Genomic DNA, 15,462 nt, shown 5'->3' with positions numbered 1-15,462 from the left:
GTGTCACGCAACATAGTAGCAGGCACTTGGTCATTTTCCAAATCACTTAAAGAAATCATTCCCTGACCAATAAATGGTTCAAAAATTGCATCAATTTCTGGCTTCGACGGTTTAGTTATAGTTCGTACAAAACCAACTCCTTTATGCTGTCTAGTCCTATTTTTCTTTTTCAAAACAGGACATACAGCAATCAAATGACCCGCCTCGTGACAATAAAAACACTCACGATCATCAGGTTGCACTGATGGTTTCAAGAGTTTAAACGACTTTGAATTTCTTTCAGAACTCACAATATTTGATGTTTCTCGACGAGCAGGTGTCACGAATACGTTTTTATGCGTTAATACAAATTCGTCAGCACACACAGCGGCCTCCGCAAGAGTCAACACTTTTTGCTCATTCAAGTACACCACAATTTTATCAGGCAACGAATTCTTAAACTCTTCAATCAAAACAAGTTCACGAAGCTGTTCAAAATCAGTCGTTTTGCTGGCCTGACACCATTTATCAAAGAGTGCGCTTTTCTCACGCGCATACTCAACGAACGTTTGGTTGGCAGTTTTCACATGTAAACGGAATTTTTGGCGATAAGCCTCGGGGACGAGCTCATATGCTCTCAACACAGCGGTTTTTACCTTTTCGTAATCTAAACTGTCGTTAAGGGACAAAGCAGAACAGACTTCCTGAGCCTTTCCAGTTAAACGACACTGTAACAAAAGAGGCCAGACTTCTATCGGCCAACTCAACGCAGCGGCAACGCGTTCAAACGCACCAAAATATGAATCAACCTCGGCCTCCCGAAACGGTGGCACGAGGTTGATTTGTCTACTAATGTCAAAATCTGGAGAGGTTGCAGTAGGCATAGATGAATCAGAATTATGTAAACTCCGACTCGTTCGAACAGCAGCAGGTAGTGGTCGACTAGCCTGCGTCTCCAATTCACATTGTCTAAAACGCAAAAGTTGGGTAGTATGTTCTTGACGTTTAATTTCCAAATCAAGCTGTTTCAAATGGATAGCGAGTTTTAAATCTTCCGTATCTACCCCACTAAGTGAATGAAGCACCGGCTTACTGCTCGGACCCGCCTGTTCTTCGTCACCTGCGTTTTCCTCCCCAGGACTCTGAACTGCTGTTAACACACCCGTTTGAATCAACGCAGCTTGTATTACGTCCCGCACTTCTTTTTTACGAGCTGATTTTACCACAGAAATTTCATAATACTCAGCAATCTCATACAAATCCGCTTTACGACACAAATTTAGTACTTCCCACGAAGGTCTTTGTCCAAATTCCTCAACATTAAACTCCATTTTCCTATATCCCTTTCCCCGATTCTCAAGAAAAAACTGCCAATAAAACGTCTGCACCAGCAAAAGGAGAAAAAGAGACGTATACATACCCCAGGACGAACTTATCATAACGTGTCCCAATTCGTTAAGATAGGACGAGCCCCCATTTGTTACGGCCCGTTTTGAGGACGGGTCTGACGTGAACTTTAGTTGGTAATAAAAGTTAGGAAACCAGCGCCAGCCGACAGATCACCAAAGACAACGTTTCAAATTATACAAAAGTATAATTTATTTATAGTGAAAGGATGATTAAATTAAGGAGCAATGGCTTCAGGGTGCCCCAAGGCCAAAATAACAAACAAAATAGACTTACAAATAAACATATATAAATTACCTGATCAAGGAATAAATAAAATTACAAAGAACTTCCCTAACTCCCTAAAAATAAACAAATCGCAAACAATGTCAACATAAATGGCAGGACACCCCTACGCTCCTAAACCATAAGCCAGAAGAAACGAATTAACTCATTACAAACAAGCAAACATAAACAACTGAAGAGTTTTGGGATCTGCCGACAGGAGGAGGAATCCGGAGCTCTTCACGCCATCAGGCCAACGCCAGAATGAGCTCCCAGTCTTCGTTTAGCACAGCCCTTTTATAGCGTCATCAATGGATCCACCAATCAGACTCCTCCAACAGCAGCCAATCCCTGCACACACATACAAAAAAAAACAACCTACACAAAAACATATACCGAGGATCGTAACAGTCTTTACACCCTTTCTGGGCCTTGAAAGTTGCAATGACGTTGCTGACGATGGCTGATTCAGAAAGCTCTCGGATTTCATCAAAAATATCTTAATTTGTGTCCCGAAGATGACGGAGGTTTTACCGGTTTGGAACGACATGAGGGTGAGGAATTAATGACAGAAACTTCATATTTGGGCAAAGTACCGTATTTTTCGGAGTATAAGTCGCTCCGGACTATAAGTCGCATCAGTCAAAAAATGCGTCATGAAGAGGAAAAAAACATATATAAGTCGCACTGGACTAGAAGAAACTGGAGAAATTTATTTCACAAAATCCAAGACCAAGAACAGACATTTAATCTGGAAAGGCAAGTTATTCAGCTCCACAACAGCACACAGAACAACAGCTGAATAGTGTCCGGTAAGGGCTGCACAATTAATCAAATTTTAATCACGATTACGATTTTGGCTTCCCACGATCAAATTCGCGTGATCGTGCGATATTTTAAATGCGTCATTCTGTTCATAGAACGCTCCATATGAAAGTTTTTTTTTTTTTTTGCAAAGCCAATCTAGCGCTGGCTCCGTGACGAGCCAATAATCAGAGTTGTTCCCTGCACCGCACAGCTTAGTTTCTAGATGTAGAAACTAGAATGTTTTGCCGGACTGGACAAAAGCGAAGCGAACTGGGCGAGAGAGACCGAGTGTGTCTGCGCGCGAGCAATAGTGCGCGAGAGACTTCAAATAACAAGAGACTTTTCAAATAACAATGACAGAATTTTATTCACTGACATCGGGATCCCGCTTACATGGCTACCTTCCAAATAAATCAACAATTTGACACAAAATATTGATTTCAAAAGGAGTGTATTGATTTAAAAACGATTGTATTGCTTCCGTGTCCATGACAACGCACTGTTTTTCATGGCAACGGTGTGTTATGTAAGGGTTAATGCCCGACGAGGTGTCCATTGTCAGGTTTTAATGGCATTAACCCGCTTATACCATGGTCACTTGCCAAATAACACATTTTTAAAACATTAGTTTATATTTTAATTAGTTTAACAATCGAAATCTAAAATTACAAGTTACAAACAATAACTTGGTTTCCTTGGTTACGCCTGACAGTTTATTTAGGTGTCCTCTATCACTTTTTAACGGACACCCTGCAGCCAATCAGAATCGAGTATTCACCCAGACCATGGTATAACAAGAAATAACAGACTGCATTCTACATTAGAATTTAACCAATGTAATAATAGGTAATAATAATTATAACAGAAGATAATATCTCTAGTCTATCCTAATAATTATTATAAATACAATGTATATAAAATATAAATACAATTTAAAATATGAATAAATTATTTTTATTTATTCTGGAGATGCACTGAATTTTGGTGAATAAGAGGACCCGTTTTATTTTTATGCACATATTTGTACATTAGCAGGAAATGTTGCACAATATGGATGTAAAAAGCAGTTATAATTAGGCTATGTGACAAATCAACAAATAATCGTGATAATTAATCGTGATCTCAATATTGATCAAAATAATCGTGATTTATAATTTTGGCCAAAATCGTGCAGCCCTCCGGTGTGTTAGCGTAACACATTAACATTTATTCAGCTGCACAACAGCATAAAGAACATATACCTGTGAGGCTGAATAGGCTAAATTAACATTAGCCAGCGAGTCCAACAAGTTACCGGTCAGCAAGTTCACCAAGCTCCCGATCTCACTCCACAACACTGAATCCATTGAGTTCTTCCTCAGTGTCGCTTCTGAACAACTCCGCTAACTAGAGCGCCCTCTCGCGGCTGTAGACGGTAATGTTTTCTCTCGGTTCATCTCAGTCAGTATAAATCAGTTTTGATATATAAGTCGCACCTGACTATAAGTCGCAGGACCAGCAAAACTATGAAAAAAAGTGCGACTTATAGTCCGAAAAATACGGTAACCCTTTAAGATATAAATGACTGTGTTTATGGTGAACCTTGTGTGTGTTTGACAGTTATAGCGCAATAAGACGACGCAAAAGAGCAGTGTGTGCACGCTTTGAGTGTCTGCGCTCAGAAAGCTTAAGTCGGAACAGCGTGTGAATAAAAAGTTCAATGCGCGAATGTACAGTGTGTTTGGCCACGATACTACCATCCCTCTTCAAAGGCAGATCGTGGAGACATTGTAATCGTTCACAATCTAAATCGTCACGTCACACACCGCTAATGTGGCGTGTGTGTTTGTGTTTGTGGTAAGGATCTGAAGGAGTCGGTGGAGAGCCTGGTCACGCTCTCTGCAGCCGTCGGCAGAGACTCGGATCAGCGTCTGATAGTTCAGCACACAGCCTCACTGTCTCAGGCGCTCACACATCTACAGGTGAGGAATCATCCTTACACACGTCTGCATACGGCTGCCAACTGTCCCGCATTAGCCGGGACGTCCCGTTTGTTGGGCCTAATTGATTTGTCCCGTACGTGACCTCCTTTGTCCCGTTTACTGACTGATCTGACCACTGACTGATACAACAGCAACACGACACCGGTCATCATCCAATCACACGCATCAGACCATACCAATAACACATTGAGAAAAATCAGTTTGATTAGTGAACAGAATCCTCACCGTCACTTTCTCTGTCCGCGTCTTGATTTCGGCAAGTCAGTTTTGGCGAATACAAAACAACGTGATTATTGTTCATGAGTCCAACATCCATCCAGCCACGCAAGAAAACATGCAGTCTATCTGAGGGAATGATATGCTGATGTGATTTTGCTGCTCAAGAAACATTTCTGATTATTATTAATGTTGAAAACAGTTTTTTTTCAGGATTCTTTAATGAATAGAAAGTTCAAAAGAGATTTATCTGAAATAGAAAGCTTTTCTTACATTAAAAATGTCTTTATTGTCACATAAAAGTAGGCAATTACTTTCTTTAATTTCTTTCCAAAAAAAAAAAAAATCTTACTGAACTTTTGAACTGTAGTGTCTAATGTTAAAGAAGCTTTTTATTTTAGATAAATGCTGTTATTTTGAACTATGTTTTGTTTGTAATGTGACTTTTTTTATGATTCTTTTTAGAATTAAATTATACATAAATCGGTAACACAAAACAAATGTGTTTATGTCTGAGAGCCTTTATACACACACTTAACTGCAGACACTGACATATATTTTAAGTGTCCCTTATTTTCCTATAAAGAATCACGATTGTCTTGTTTATTCTCTTTCTGAAGTTGGCAACCCTAGTTCTGCATAACATTGTTAACCCCTTATATTGGCATTACATATTTAAAACAGTAATATCCTATACTAAACCTAAACTAATCTTGACAAACTATATATCATTTGAAAGCTTACAATCTCTAGTTTACATATTTGGTGATTTTCAAAATAAACACAGAGGAGCCGTAATTTATCAATTTGCAACAAGAATATGTTCATACTCCTGAGGCGTGTTCAGACCTTTATTTTGAAATAGTGACGAACATGAAAAATCATGAAAGAATGGTAGAAACCTCAGTTTGTTTTCATGCCAAGAGTTCAAAAGATCCATTCAATTCTTTTAGAAAAAAAGGTCTGAAAATGTTTTAAATATAAAGAAAACAATAATAGATTCAGCATTTGTGATGTGGCAGCGAGCTATAATGCACATACCTGATCTTTTGTGTTTCTTAGAGGTTCTTAAATCTGCCAAACTTCCAACACTACTTCTGAATAGGAACTACTTCATAAATTGTATGTAAATTATAAAAATAATGGTTCAGATCACTCAAACAACATATGGAGATGGAGACACCCTTATATGTGCAGTAATGTCCACTAGTGGAGAAGTGTGGTACTGCGCCCAAACTAAATCTCACTGAACGCTGATTTTTTGAGATATCAACCTACAATTTGAAACACAACTTGTTCAGATTTTTGGCTTTGATTTTTTTTGTGCATTTTTAGAGTCCACCAGGTTTTGAAAATATATATTTTATATACAATATTAATAATTCAATGTTTAACATTGTACATTTTCATAAACTCAAACTTCTATAACTTTTTTCTGTTTAACTTTCTTAATTTATTTAATTTCTACAAAAATCTGCTAAATGTCTTCTTTAAAACAAGATCTTACATCGATATTCCAAAGCATTCTTGAATTACAACCATTTAAGTTCGGGATGTGCATTTTCATGTCTATTAAAAAGGTTAAAGGGTTAATTGCAAAGTTCACCCAAAAAAATGACAATTCTGTCCTCATTTACTCACTCACATCTTTCCAAACTTGTATGATTTTCTTTCCTCTTTGGAACATAAAATAAGATATTTTGAAGAATGTAATTCCATACAAAGAAAGTAAATGGTCACCAAAATTGTTTGGTTTCCATCTTTTCTCAAAATATGTTCTTCATGTTGTTCACAAGCAAATGTTGAGACTTCAATGGCACTAATTGGCTTCTACTGATCCTGTTGGATAATTAAATTTAACCTGACATCACTGGTCAAAGGTTTCCAGTCCTGGACTCAGTGATCTGATCTCTTAATGGTTTGATCAGAATCTTCTGACATGAGAAGCAGCCAAAAAAAAGAAAGTGTCCACATTCAATACTGTATTTTTTGGTCACTACTGTTATTTCATAATTTTTTGTAGACTTTACAATTATTCTAAAATTTAGAAAAATTGTAATAATGAAGATTTATTCAAAGGTTTGGGGGTCAGTAAGAGTTTTCTTTGACAGAAACCACAAGGATGCATTAAAAAATAAACATCATATTATAGCCTAAAATATTATTTTAAATAAATGCTGTTCTTTAAAACTTTCTATTCATCAAAAAAAATCTATTTCCTCAAAAATCTGAAGCAGCACAACTGATTTCAACATTGATAATAATAATAAATGTTTCTTGAGCATCAAATCCTCATATTATAGTGATTTCTGAAGGATCATGTGACTCTGAAGACTGGAGTAATGATGCTTTGATCTCAGAAATAAATGACACTTTACTGTATATTCACATAGAGAACTGCTGATTTACATTATAATAATATTTAACAGTTTCTGCAGTATTTGTGATAAAAAAATGCAGACTTGTTGAGCAAAAGATGCTTATTTTTTTTAATAAATAAAAAAATCTTAATTTTAATTAAATCTTACCAACACCACACTTTTGAGCCATACCGGTGCAAAAACATTGAAATTAACATTGTAAGGAAACAATACAATTAGGGATGCATAACGATTAATCGAAATTAATCGTTTGCAGAATAAAAGTTTTTGTTTACATCATATATGTGTGTGTACTGTGTAACATAATTATGTATTTATAAATACACACACATGCATGTATATATTTAAAAAATATTTACATTTTTATATTTAAGTATAATTTATATTATATATAATTATAAATACTTAATATATAAATAGATTTCTTTCTGAAAATTATACATGCATGTTTGTGTATTTATATGTACATAATTATTATACACCGTACACACACATATATGATGTAAACAAAACCTTTTATTCTGCAAACGATTAATTGCGATTAATCGTTATGCATCCCTAAATAAAATGATTACCGCATTTTAACCACATGCCTCATGAGAACCATCTGTGCTCTCTGACGTTGGTCTCGTATTGCAGGCGTTCTCTGACCTCGTCCTGAGGACCTTCTCTACGGACTGCAAGAAGATGTCTGTGGAGATCTTCCAGCAAACCATGCCGTCAGCAAAGCACTGGAGGATCAGTCACCGGACGGGTACAGACGAGTGAACGGGGGCTTTCGCAACAGTTATGCCTAGTTCACACTACAGGATTTTAAACCTGATTTAAGCCCGATTTGCAATCGTTGAGCTCGCCGACAGGTCGGGTTGTTATCGCGTGCAAATCGCGGGGGATTAGCGGCCGATGAACGCTCGCCAATCTATTAGTATGAAAGAGCCAACAACGCATCAAAGACGCTTGCAGACTAGAGGATGGATACCCGATACCCGCCGGTACCCGACGAGCCGGGCCGGGTTCGGACAGATATTTAGAAATGATGTTCGGGTTCGGGTCGGGCTCGGTCACATCAGCGTGATAAGGCATTGCACATTTCAAATTTAAAACAGCTTATTATGTAGGCAGCCGATGTGCCTGATGCTTTCACTTGATGCAAACGATCGTTTTTGTGATTAAAATACATGTAAAATATTACCATAACATCCGTCTTCCTGTGTGCGGACATTTGTTTATGTAGCCGTGACAACGAAACACGTGCATAATGTGCGCGCGCCTGTGTTAAGAGCGCTTGTTGCTCCGCGCGCTGATGCGCTTGTCCTGTTGACATTTCCGATTGCCTTCCTACAGTTGGTTAATAAAAGCGGCTTTCCACACAAACAAACGTACAATTGTCATTAGTATGAGAAAAAAATGGGATTTTAACTGCCGGTCTCGGGTCGGGCTCGAACATAAATATCTTTATGCCTGTCGGGCTCGGGTCGGGTTCGGTTACTGCTCTGTCGGACGCGGGCCGGGCTCGGACTGAAAAAAATGGCCCGATCCGCACTCTATCGCAGACGCGTCGCCGAGCCCAGAAAAATATCTAGCATGCTAGATATCCGGAGCTGTCGCACGACTCAACCACATGTGGTGTCATGAGCTACAGCCAATCAGAGCAAGGCATGGGTTGAGGTCACCGGGAATACGCGTTTTTTTTTCTTTTAGAGCAAATCATCGCGCAAACAGTTTGCAGCACTAATTTCTGCCTGACGTCCATATTCAAACAAAGACCGGTGTGTTGTGCACTTGTGTTCTTCTTCGCTGGGTAGTGGCGCGCGTGCTGTATTGCGTCATTTCCGGTTCGTTTTATCGCGTGATTTTTCGTGACAAAACGTGGTTTGTAGACCAGATATAATCGATGGATGACAGAGTTGTTGTCAACTAGTGTAGTGCGTGACCTCCTGTTGCGGATCGATCACGTTGTGTCGTGTGGTGTGAACAGCTCAACAACTTGAACACTCCTGATTTCACAGAGAGCAAGTCATGTAGTGTGAACCGCACAGCTCAGCCCGACGGTTTAAACTCCTGTAGTGTGAACTTGCCTTTAGTTATAGGAACGAGCCACCATGACGGTCCCTGAGACCTGATGTTCCCATAGGAGCGTTTTCCTGGTTGCGTTCGCACCGCCAGCAGGAGCTCTGACGGGACGTGAGACTGTTGTTGTTGTGACTTTTATTGTGACGGCGCTGAGAACACCAGAGCTAGCATTCTCCGTGTTCATAGTTAACGATCTGTCTAACACTCAATAGAGAGCCTAAGTCCCGCCCCTCTGCTTCCGGCTCATGGGACCTGATTTCGGGGAAAAAATCTGTATGGTAGTCAATGGCGGGAGACAACTTATCTTTTTATTCCGTCCGAACTGTGCCCTGAATTACACACATGATGTTTGTCAATTTAAAAGATAATTATGAAAGTCACGAAATTCGCAGTTTGTCATAAAACTGAAGAGTGACGTTTAGTTTTATGTGGAAATCACTCAATGAACTACATCTCTCGTCTCGCACTGTATGTCACTGTTGCTCGTGTGTGTGCAGTCTGGTACAACACACTCCGGCATCACGACGTAACGTTACGATTATAACGGGAGACTATAGAAAACATGACAGACGTTAGCTTCAGTAAAGTTAGCTTCGGTAAAGTTAGCTTCAGTAAAGTTAGCTACAGTAAAGTTAGCTTCAGTAAAGTTAGCTTCAGTAAAGTTAGCTTCGGTAAAGTTAGCTTCAGTAGAGTTAGCTTCAGTAAAGTTAGCTTCAGTAAAGTTAGCTTCAGTAAAGTTAGCTTCAGTAAGTAAAGTTAGCGTCAGTAAAGTTAGCGTCAGTAAAGTTAGCTTCAGTAAAGTTAGCTTCAGTAAGTAAAGTTAGCGTCAGTAAAGTTAGCGTCAGTAAAGTTAGCGTCAGTAAAGTTAGCTTCAGTAAAGTTAGCTTCAGTAAAGTTAGCGTCAGTAAAGTTAGCGTCAGTAAAGTAAGCTTCAGTAAAGTTAGCTTCAGTAAAGTTAGCTTCATTCATTGAGAGAAAAGGTATGACGTCACGTGCGCCTTTTGGGTTTGCAGTCTTTGTAATGACGTATTTTCACAGTCTTAAACCTCAACAGTTTTACATCAAACTGCGACTTTCTTGACTTTAAAATGTATCTTTTAAATTGACAAACATCATGTGTGTAATTCAGGGCACAATTCAAACCAGATCAAAATATTTGTTGTCTCGCGCCATTGACTACCATACAATATTTTTCAGAAATAAGGTCCACTTTACTTTGGTCCTTTATGATGATAAGTACTTGTCAAAATATATTCATACATTATAAGAACATTGTTATACATTGTCTAAACAGAGCAACATCCCCATTCAAAGTTGTTCTTTGGCCTCCAATTCAGAAAAACATACATCGTTTGCAATCCCATCCCCATTAATAACGGGCGCATTACTTTGCTCATCAATGCTACCGTAACTTTCATTGAAACAATAAATGGCTTCTGGGTATGTTGTCATTGCAAACTGCTTTATGGAGAGTAGAAGCAGGATCCGACTGACTGTTCACGGACACACAAATGACCGCTTTTAAAAATCACAAGTTCCAATCTGATTGGCTGATGGATTGAGTCAGGGCGCACAAGCGAACACACACACACACACACACACACACACACACACACACACACACACAGTTCTAGGAACTGTAAAAAGGTTCCTCCGGTGCGAAAGCTCCTCATGCTAGTCTGCAGTGTGTAGTGCTTGTGAACCGCTAAATCCTCGTGTGTGTGTGTTGTGTGCAGAGCTTCCCAGCAGGCCGAGCGAGTACGCGGCGTGCGCGGCTCAGAGCGTGATCGGGCAGGTGATGGAGAGCATCCAGACCCTCCCCGATGAAGCCCGCGTCCCTGCTCTCGCCGAGGCCACCACCGCCTTCATGGAGGCCTGGATGGAGCACATCCTCCAACAGAAGATCAAGTTCAGGTGTGTGTGCGCTGCCAAACAAACACACACTTTATTCTGATCGTCCAACTAACTCTCAATAGAGTATTAGCGGACTGTGAGGTTAGCGTTGGAATAAGTTGACGTGTACACTGCGGTTCAAACCTTTGGGGTCGCTGAGATTTGTAATGTTTTTAAAATAAGTCTCTTCTGCTCACTGAGGCTGCATTTATTTGATTATAATAATATTTCACAATATGTGACCCGATCTGGCGAAATGAGTCGGAAGTCGCAACGTTCCATTTTAAGATACGGGCCGATAATGTGAAAAAACAATAGTAAAAAAAAAAAAATATTTAAATGACTATTAAACTTGACAAAGTTTTACTAAATTCGTTGGAAATGAACATTGCTTTTCTCAAATCCTCTCATCACCTCTGAGCATTTCCCGGGTATCCCCTGAAACGTCACTATCTCTGCTCTCCAAATATGGTGTTACACGTTGTATTGAGCCAATCAAAAAGTTTAGAAATGTACACAAACGCTGATCATTTGTCAATGGGAAGCAGCCATCCTCCTGTCAGACCGCCAGTTGAGAAAGTAAGTTGTCCCTCTTCCTGCCCAGCTAAGAAGAAAAGAGCTGAAATGTGAATTTAATGTCCAATTTGTATCTGAGTGAGTGTATTTATTGTGTATGGATGTGAGTGAGTTCAATTATTGTGTGAGTGTATCTGCAAGGAGAATCCATTACAGTGTGTTTAATTTATTTTAACCCAATATTTAACTGTTGGTATCTCCGTTATTAATTTGTTACACTGTTATTGTCAACTAGCCTACACACACACACACACACACACACACACACACACACACACACACACACACACACACACACACACACACACACACATAGACACACACACATAGACACACACACTCTTTCTCTCTCTAGCTAAAATGTAGCACTTCTGTTCAATCTTTCTGATTTTTGTAAATCTTTGTAAAAGTGCCTTTTAAAATATTTATTCAAATAAATACTTTACAATAATTTGATCTTCAGCCTGGTTTACTGTAATAGCATTTATATATATTAATATCTTTGGTCAAATTAAGCTGTAAAAAAAATAGTTTATCCCTTTAAATGCAATGGATTTTGAAAGATATCTACAAAAATACGGGCAAAAAACTTTAAAAGCTATTTTCTCAGGTTTCCAGTTGGAAAAAGAGGGCAGACAACCATAATTCAAATGTGTATATCTTTAAAACCATTCAAGGTATGAATGCTTTCCTTTGATATCAAAATTTTGAAATTTGGGTCACTGTGACTCATTTTGCTGGATCAGGTCACATATTACTGTTTTTTCTGTATTTTTAATGTAAATCAGCTGTTTTCTATGTGAATATATAGTACAGTGTAATTTATTCCTGTGATTTCAGCATCATTACTCCAGTCTTCAGTGTCACATGATCTTTCAGAAATCATTCTGATATGATGCTCAAGAAACATCTATGATTATTATTAATGTTGAAAAGAGTTGTGTAAATGTTTTTTTTTTTTTTTCAGGATTATTTGATGAATGGAAAGTAAAAAAAAACAGCATTTATTTGAAGTGGAATCTTATAAATGTCTTTACTGTGACTTTTGATCAATTTAATTAATCTTTGACGAATAAAAGTATCGATTTCTTTTATTTATTTCCCCCAAAATAAAACTTTTGAACGGTAGTGTATAATGTTACAAAAGCTTTCTAGTTCAGATAAATGCTGTTCTTTTGACCTTTCTGAATCCTGAAAGAAAAACTGTTCATAACTGTTTTCAACATTAAGAATAATCAAAAATGTTTCTTGAACATCAAATCATATTACACTGATTTCTGAAGGATCATGTGACACTGAAGACTGGAGAAATGGTGCTGAAAATACAGCTTTGATCACAGGAATAAATTACACTTTACTATATATTCACATAGAAAACAGTTATTTTACATTAGAATAATATTTCACAATATTACTGTTTTTTTGTTGTTGTATTTTTAATCAAATAAATGCAGCCTTTGTGACTAGAGAGACTTCTTTTAAAAACATAAAAAATCGTACCGATCCCAAACCTTGACGTGTGTGTGTGTGTGTGTGTGTGTGTGTGTGTGTACTTGTACAAATATCTTTGTGAGGACGAATTTGAGTTTTAGAAGTGAGGACAAAGAGAGTAAAGTTAGGACATTTTGGCCGGTCACTTTCTGAGACCACTTTAAAGGCCGGTTTGAGGGTCAAGACTTGGTTTTAGGGATCAGGTTGTAATGAGGTTAAGGGCAGGTTTAGGGTCAGGGGTCGGGTTAGGCACTTAGTTGTGATGGGTAAGGTTAGGGTAAACTTTTAGAGATTGCATTGTGTCAATGAATGTCCTCATAAAGATAGATGTACAAGAGTGTGTGTGTGTGTGACGCTAGCGCTTCACTGTGTGTTTCCGTGATCTGATCCGCACACAGCATCCAGGGCGCTCTGCAGCTGAAGCAGGACTTCGACTCGATCCGAGAGCTGGTTCGCTCAGAGGAGTACAGTCTCTCGGAGGAGCTGCTCCAGAAGCTGCTGTCTCTGCGTGTGTTTCATCAGGTGGACAATGCGATCGTGTGCCTGCTCCAGCAACCAGTGGCCAAGCCCTACCTGCCCTCCCGCGGCTGGGAGCCCTTCAGACACTGCTGTGAGTTCACTCACTCATTAACATTCATTAGAAAACGGTTAGTTCCAGTCCTTGATTCTGATTGGTCTATGGCCGCTTCACCCAACTGTCCTACGTATCATTGTACTACACCCCTTGCAACTACTCTTAGCAAGTAAACACATTTTTGTTCTCATTAATATTGTTCATTGAAGCGTATAGAGATTGTGATATCTTGTCCTTTAACAGTTTTAAGGAGTTTTCCGTGCCCGTGCCCAAGGTCATTCCTCATTTGTCAGATTTCTGCTCCGTGTTCATAACAAGTTTCAGTCCTTTCAATGTAAAAGTCTTCTCTACTGACTCACTCACTCATAAAGTCAGTCTTTAACGCCATCTAATGCTGAAATAATGTATGTATGTTGCTGTTCACGGTCAGGGACTATTTTTTCCAGCGGAAGGAAGGCTTTTAGTGATTTTACTTAAAGGGATAGTTCGCCCAAAAATGTAAACTCTGTCAGTAATTACTCTCCCTCATGTTGTTCCCCGTCAGACTTTCCTTCATCTTCGGTACACAAATGAAGATATTTGTGATTAAATCTGAGAGTGTCTCACTCCTCCATAGGCTTCTGTTGTAATTGAAACTTGCCGGCCCAGAAAGTTATTAAAGACACCGTTAAAATAGTTCAAGTGACTACAGTGTCTCAACCGACCAGAAAACAAAAATAACGACTTTATTCAACTATTGATGTTCTTCTGTGTGGGCCTCGAGTGAGGTAGTGTAACATCGCAGCGCTTCTGGGGTGTACGTCACACGCATCATCACACACATGACCAGCGTCGGCCAATAGTGAGCCAACCTGCTGATGTACAACCCAAAGCGACGCTTCACACGGGGAATAAAACAAAACAAAACAACAAGGGGTTTAGGGAAAAGCTAGTTTGAACAGGTGGGTTTTGAGTACTGATTTGAAGTTTGGCAGTGAGTCGGAGTTTCTAATGGATGTATGGAGTGAGTTTCAGAGGATAGCGAAGGCTCGATCCCCCGAAGTCCGGCGGTTAGTGCGGACGGTCGGAGTAAGGCGGTTGGTGCCGGCTGAACGGAGGTGGCGGGTGGGTTGGTGCTGTTCCAGGAGCTCAGTGAGGTAGGGCGGGGCCAGGTTATGGAGGGACTTATAGGTGAGGAGAAGGAGCTTATATTGAATTGAATACGATAATGAACAGGTAGCCAATGGAGCTGCTGGAGAACAGGAGTGATGTGTTCTCTGGACCGGGTGTGGGTTAGGAGGCGGGCAGCTGAGTTTTGGATGTATTGCAGTTTTTGTTGTTGATTGGTAGGAAGTCCGTAGAGAAGGCTATTGCAGTAGTCAAGTCTTGAAGTTATGAATGCGTGAATGAGGATTTCAGCTGTTGACCAGTGTTGGGCAAGTTACTTTTAAAAAGTAATTAGTTACAGTTACTAGTTACTTCTTCCAAAAAGTAACTAAATTAGTTACTCAGTTACAAATTTTAAAAGTAACTAGTTACTTAAGAAAGTAACTATTGCGTTACTTTCAAGTAAAATTAAATTTTAAATGCTCAAATGTGACCCCGCCTCTACCCCTCTTTAACGGAACTTAAAATACATGTGCATGTTCAATTAATTATTATAAATCTATCTGAATATTATAATGAAATGGACACTTAATACAATACATTATTAACAGAAACATGAAACATTGTACACACATCTAAAAAAAAAAAATGTTGCTGTGGCCATACCTGTCTCTCGTTGACTGACTGGCTTGTGTTGTTCCTTGTGTGTCTTGTCCTGTCCGACTATGCGTTA

At 39.1% G+C, this 15,462-nt stretch overlaps 2 protein-coding genes across 4 annotated transcripts in view; one reads left to right on the top strand and one right to left on the bottom strand.

Annotated features, from left to right (window-relative positions):
* Nucleotides 1–15,462, bottom strand: part of LOC307007800 (zinc-binding protein A33-like) — a 365,074-nt gene that overhangs the window by 48,087 nt on the left and 301,525 nt on the right. The window lies entirely within an intron of this gene.
* The window catches only part of ccdc142 (coiled-coil domain containing 142), a 32,975-nt gene that overhangs the window by 15,373 nt on the left and 2,140 nt on the right, over nucleotides 1–15,462 (top strand). For 2 of the 3 annotated variants that reach the window (XM_079630884.1, XM_079630885.1), the window contains 4 exons: nucleotides 4,299–4,418; nucleotides 7,676–7,790; nucleotides 10,846–11,023; nucleotides 13,468–13,679. In XM_079630884.1, the coding sequence (XP_079487010.1) occupies nucleotides 4,299–4,418; nucleotides 7,676–7,790; nucleotides 10,846–11,023; nucleotides 13,468–13,679 (625 nt within the window). The remainder of the gene's footprint in view (nucleotides 1–4,298; nucleotides 4,419–7,675; nucleotides 7,791–10,845; nucleotides 11,024–13,467; nucleotides 13,680–15,462) is intronic. The other variant, XM_079630886.1, reaches the window with a different exon arrangement.

This window comes from Phoxinus phoxinus, assembly GCF_949152265.1.
Source record: "Phoxinus phoxinus genome assembly, chromosome: 12".
Taxonomy (NCBI): Eukaryota; Metazoa; Chordata; class Actinopteri; order Cypriniformes; family Leuciscidae; genus Phoxinus; species Phoxinus phoxinus.
The sequence above is the reverse complement of the archived record's forward strand: the minus strand, read 5'-3'. Positions and strand labels throughout refer to the sequence as shown.